Here is a 5728-nt window from a genome sequence, read left to right as displayed (position 1 = left end):
CAAGGTACCCTGGGTGGTCCATGGCCCCAGCACGGGGATTTGAACCCTGGCTCCAGTCATAACAGATGCTCAAATCAGCTTGCATGCAACTTAATATGTTGCCTTTAGAGCCCAGTAATTAGCTGCAGTGCCACCACAACCAACTGCATTTTACCCAGGGGCAGCCCCTGTACACTACATGTGGATGTCGTCCCACAAGGGGATGTAGTATATAAAAAAACAATTTGTTTTAATTGATTTAGTGGGGCATATTTTTTCATATGCGCCTTCATATATAACATTAATAGAAGATGCAGGGTTCATCTTAAATAGCTGAAAGTAAAGTAACAAATAACTCAAGGAGACACACATAAAAAGTTGGAGAGAGAGCAACTCTTGTGCCCCCTGGGGTACCCCCCACCATCTGAAACCAGTGAGATATTGTATTATTAAAAAGTTTTTTAAGGAAGCTCTTTTGTGGGGGTGGGCAAGAGCAAACCTGCATCCGCATGTGCCCCAAGCTGTTTTCTGTGGGACTTTTAAAAAAATCCAGTGTGGTGTAGTGCCATGATCTGTAGACCAGGATTCGAAGTTCCCACTGAGCCATAGAAACCCACAACGTGACCTTGGCAAGGCCACTGTGTCTTAGCCTCAAAAGAAGATAAAGTGGAAAGCCCCCATCTGAACAAATTTGCCGAGAAAAGCCTATGATAGGTAAGTAGGGTTGCAATAGTGGCAAATTACGTGAAGGCACACAGACAACAAGAATAACACAAGTTTGCCTTCAAATGCTGCTTGTGATGAGTTTATTATTTAAGCTCTATTATAAGCGCTGTAAATTTACACAGCACTGTACACATCTTTTAATTAAGACGGTTCCCTGCCTCAGGCTTACAATCTAAGAAAGACCAGACACAAAAGGGGAAGGGATGGGGGATGGAGCCAATCCTTCTGGGAAGGGCTCAGTTCCTTGGGGAGGCCTGGTGGATGGCCCACCCCTCCTCCCTCAGAAGCAGATGGATATTTTGTTAGGCCCCCCTGGGTTAATTTTAGACCAGGAAGATCATTTAAAGTCAGAAATATTTCTTAGTGACTTAAATTTGGGTGTGTGTGTGCGTGCGCGCGTGCTGGCAGAATGCAGCCTTCAAAGTCTGGTATCCTGCCCTACTCTACTGTTGTAAAATGTACAAAACTATCCTTGTACGATGTATATAATGTCTGTTACGAATCATTAAAACATCAAACCCCCCTCCCCCTGGCTGTATAACAGTATGTGGAGAACATAGTATTTCCAAAACCTGCAAAAATAATGCATGTGCAAAATCCAGTACATCTTTGAGACCACTAGGAAAAAAGAATTCTAGAGTAAGCTTTTGTGGAGTGCACTCCACTTGATCAGATGCCACTGTTGAAGTGGCTATAATTCAGTTTATGCCTAAGCTTTCTTTTTCTCATTCTCAACGTTCTGTTGGATTCTTGTGCTTTTTTCAAAGCAGAGTAATTATGCTTCTCAGGTTAGAATAATCTTCATTGATCCCTCTAATATGAGGAACACCAAAATTTTGTCACACTGGAAAATCTTCAGATTAGTATTGAACTTGATTTCCATGCTTCTTCAATTAACTTTGACTGTTTTCAGATGGGTGATATGAAATGAGTATCAGATCTGGACCTTGCTTAATTCTTCCATATTTTCCTGTACTATTTTTGACCAGAGATTTCCATGATTTTATAAGAAGGGTTTTGAAAATGTATTTTTTTTTAGGTAAAATAAAATTGAGACCTCTGGCTTGCCAAGGGGATGTCTCCTCTACAAAACACTTCAGACTCAGATGGGCTGGATATGCTGGACATTGAGGGTATTTATCCATTGTACAACAGAGTGGAGCAGTACTTGGAAGAGTTTCCCAATGAGAGGTAACATTTTATAATCCATGTTTTCAGCACAGAAGATAAAAAGATAAGAGTTGACATCATTGGTGGAGTTGTACTGAGCATTTTGGGACATTGGTAGCAAAGATATACTAAGGTTTCTCAAAATCTAGAGGACCTATTTAGTTTACGATCAACCCTTTAGCTTATTTTTCGTAGTTTTCTGCTACTCCTTTCCTATGACTGGTATTTCAAGACAACTAATATTTTTGTCTTATATGTCAGAGACCAGAATGTACTTGGACACGTTTTAAGCTTTTATTTTTATGCAGCATTAAACATTTATTTCCAGTTAATATCCTTGCGTAATGTTAACATCTTATCCAATGAACAATGCTTTATTTTTGGAGTAGTTTATTACAATATAGAGGCCTTTGTATCTTGTAGATTCCTCTAGTAAAGGAAAACTTGCAGTGTGTTTACATTTTAGCTCATGTTAGGCTTTTATATTGTTGAAAATGACAGTGGCCAGCTTGCTTCTTTACCCTCTGTCGATGGAGAGTAAAAGTATGCTCATGCTTGGTGTTTACATAGTTCTTTTCTTAGTGCTGAAAATATGAATGCTACATGCTTGAACTTCAATGAGATTTGGATGACAGTAGATCTGGACTATAAAAAAATATTTCTTTCTAACCATGAGTTGCCAAAGTGTGGCTTAAATCCATAGTTAGACATGCCTAGCCTAGCCCCATTGAAATCAAATTGGCTTAAAACTGGGTTTGTCTTGAATTTAAGCCCATGCTGAGAAATTTTCAAGTTTCACATTCAATACTACCAGTAGAAGGCCATTCTTTGGGATACGCTTCCCACCTCCCATTTGCATAATTTCTATTCTACCTGTCTAAATTTTACATCTCATGCAACTTGTAAAAACAAAATGAAACAGAACAAAAAACCCTAATAGGCCTGTAATTTGCAGTGAGGCTTGCTGTCTTTTTAATGGCCGACGTTAGTAATGCTTAGTTTCTGTTTACTGGGAATTTTACTTCTACCGTGTATAGTAGCAAGACATTTGCTGTTCAGAATTCCCTTTTAGAACATGAATACATAGTTTTTGATGCCAGTCCTAATATAATGAAAATGGCAGCATCATCTACACACAAGTCTAGGCTAGGAGGAGTCCCCAGATCTTTAGAGAAAAGAATTATAATGGGCAAACCTAAAGTAGTTTATTAAGGAATGAGCATGCTTAGTGACCATGGAATGATGGTGACTGATTGAGGAAGCTAAAAATGGACTAGAGTATTGTAGAGGGCTTGATTGGGTGTCTGGAATTGTCAACAGTAGTAATATACTTTCCTTTGCAGCACACGCTGCTTGTCTTTTTACATATCAAGCTAGATTTTTGTTTTGTTTTGTTGATCGTAATTTTAAATTATGACCACTAGAGGGTAGTGTAGTCTCAGGTGTAAAAATAAATATTCCTTGAGCTGCTAGATGTAAAGATCTGGTAACGAAGACATTTGGCAGAATTGGTTCATAATAAGTGCACTTGATTCATTTTCTGTATTAAATACTTATTTTGTTTTTTCTTAGGAATATGTTACAAATTGATGGACCATATAATGAATCATTTTACGAGAAGCTACTGGATCTCTCAACTGAAGATGATGGAACAGTAGGCTATGCTTTGACAAAGGTATCTGTTAATAAGAGTCAAAGTTCTTTATAACTATGAACTCTTGTATGGACAGGTTGTATATCTCAAATTCTAGTTCTTCAAGTGATCATCTGTAAAATCACACAATGGGATATTCCTGTGGCTTCCAGTTGTATGAATCACAGAGACGACGAAGATAATTACTGTTGTAATTTCTAAATAGTTAATAGTTGCTGAAAATAATGCAAGGCTAGGGTATAACATAGCAGAAAGATCTATGTTTAAGATTTTCTAGGAGGGCAGCTACTGCTTTTCCGGCTAGACTACTCCCTGTGGCAGTTGTACTATAGGAAGGAAAAAGAGATGGAGGCAGGCAAAGACAACACCAAGTACCTGACCTTGGTGTGTGTGGCTATCTATTTATGCTTTGTTAATACCTAGAGCTGTTTTGAGGGGTGTGATTGAAAAATGATAATAAATATAAATTTCAGATGATAGGAAGTGACACATGGAAGCTGCTGTGAACCAAATCAGACCTCTCCCATTATCTGTTGTTTTTAAACTAGAGATACTCAGGATTGAACCTTGGACTTTCTGCATGTAAAGCATGTGGTATATGTAAACTCATTTCTTTGTGAGGCATCTCTCTCTGGAATCTGTTAAATGATAGTTCCTTTGGTCACTAAGTCTAGGTCATGATGCTTAGGGCTGGAGTGACAGCTTTCTACCGGCCAGGACAAGGCAACTTGTTCAGGGAGCAGTCTAACTGTTGAGAATTGGACTTGTATCACAATATAGATTCTGTGTTACTTATTATAATTGTGTATTAGCAATTGTGGTGACATTGCTGATCAAATATTGACTACTTCTGTGCCACCCTATAGTAAGATCAGCTTCTATGGAGGTCTAGTGGATTGCCTTCTAATAACCAGTGTTAAGAAAATAGTTTTGCTAAATAATGCTCTGCACACTTTACACAGGGTTTATTAGTAATTGCCTTTCATACAGCCTTTGTTGCCTGAACCTGTTATCAAAGGGCACAGTAGGACATGGTCTGTCTCCGAATAATCCTGGCATTGGTGAATAGGCAGTGAGGGTGCACAGGCTTCTGTGCAAATGGGAACCCCAACTGTAAGAGTTCTTACAGGATGGAATTCCAAACATGTAGACTCACCCTGATCAGACTTCCATGCTTAATGTATGGACATAAGAAGTGAGCTCTGGGAATACAGTTTTACATAGGAGATAAGGCTAGCAGTATGGTCCTGCTTCCCCTTTATCATATGTGGCTTCCTACATGTAATTGTCATTCAGCTTCAATCGGTCTTGGATGATACTGATTTTCTAGACCCATTTCAAACTGGCTTTTGAGCGGGCTATGGAGTTGAGACTGCCATGGTCGCCTTGGTTGATGATCTCCGTCTGGGCATGGACAGGGGAAGCGTGTCTCTGTTAGTGCTCTTAGACATCTCAGCGGCTTTCGATACCATTGACCATGGTATCCTTCTGGAACGCCTGAGAGAGTTGGGAATCAGGGGCACTGCGCTCCAGTGGTTCCGTTCCTACCTCTCGGGTAGATTCCAGATGGTGCAGCTGGGGGACGTGTGCTCCGATAAGAGGGCCCTTACATCTGGTGTCCCTCAAGGAGCCATTCTGTCCCCCATGCTATTTAACATTTACATGAAACCGCTGGGAGATCATCCAGAGACATGGGGTGCGGTGTTATCAGTACGCTGATGACACCCAAATATGTTTCTTTGTGTCTCCGACTGATGCAGTGACCAGGGATGGCATCTCTCCTCTAGAAGCCTGTCTGGAGTCAGTAATGGGCTGGATGAGGGAAAACAGACTCAGACTGAATCCAGAGAAAACGGAAGTACTTGTGATAGGTTCCCCGGGTCCAGGTTTGGAGATTTGTCCACCTGTCCTGAACGGGGTCATGATTCCCCTGAAGAACTCTGTTCGCAGTCTGGGGGTGCTCTTGGACTCGTCGTTCCACCTTACTTCTCAGGTGGATGCGACGGTCAGGAGCACTTGTTATCAGCTTTGGCTGATACGCCAGCTGCAACCCTCCCTGGGCCGGGGGGACCTTGAAACCATGGTACACGCTCTGGTAACCTCTCGGTTGGATTTCTGTAATGTGCTCTATATGGGGCAACCCTTGTACCAAACCCGGAAGCTTCAGTTAGTGCAGAACATGGCAGCCAGACTGGTCAC

General features: G+C 40.9%; 2 protein-coding genes across 2 annotated transcripts in view; both read left to right on the top strand.

Moving 5' to 3' along the window:
- Nucleotides 1-1480, top strand: part of LOC121920343 (6-phosphofructo-2-kinase/fructose-2,6-bisphosphatase 4-like) — a gene marked incomplete at its 5' end in the record, with an annotated part of 7980 nt that extends 6500 nt beyond the window's left edge. The window contains one exon of the mRNA XM_042447476.1: nt 1473-1480. Coding sequence (XP_042303410.1) covers nt 1473-1480 — 8 coding nt within the window. The remainder of the gene's footprint in view (nt 1-1472) is intronic.
- Nucleotides 1481-1566: 86 nt separating this feature from the next.
- On the top strand, nt 1567-3729 carry LOC121921494 (inositol-pentakisphosphate 2-kinase-like). The gene is made up of 2 exons (XM_042449651.1): nt 1567-1896; nt 3448-3729. Exons 1-2 carry the CDS (start codon nt 1781-1783, stop codon nt 3581-3583), a joined length of 252 nt encoding a protein of 83 aa, XP_042305585.1. The 5' UTR covers nt 1567-1780; the 3' UTR covers nt 3584-3729.
- The last annotated feature ends 1999 nt before the right edge of the window (nt 3730-5728 follow it).

The sequence above is a fragment of the Sceloporus undulatus genome, chromosome 2 (genome assembly GCF_019175285.1).
Source record: "Sceloporus undulatus isolate JIND9_A2432 ecotype Alabama chromosome 2, SceUnd_v1.1, whole genome shotgun sequence".
Taxonomy (NCBI): Eukaryota; Metazoa; Chordata; class Lepidosauria; order Squamata; family Phrynosomatidae; genus Sceloporus; species Sceloporus undulatus.
This window is presented reverse-complemented; position numbering and strand designations above follow the sequence as displayed.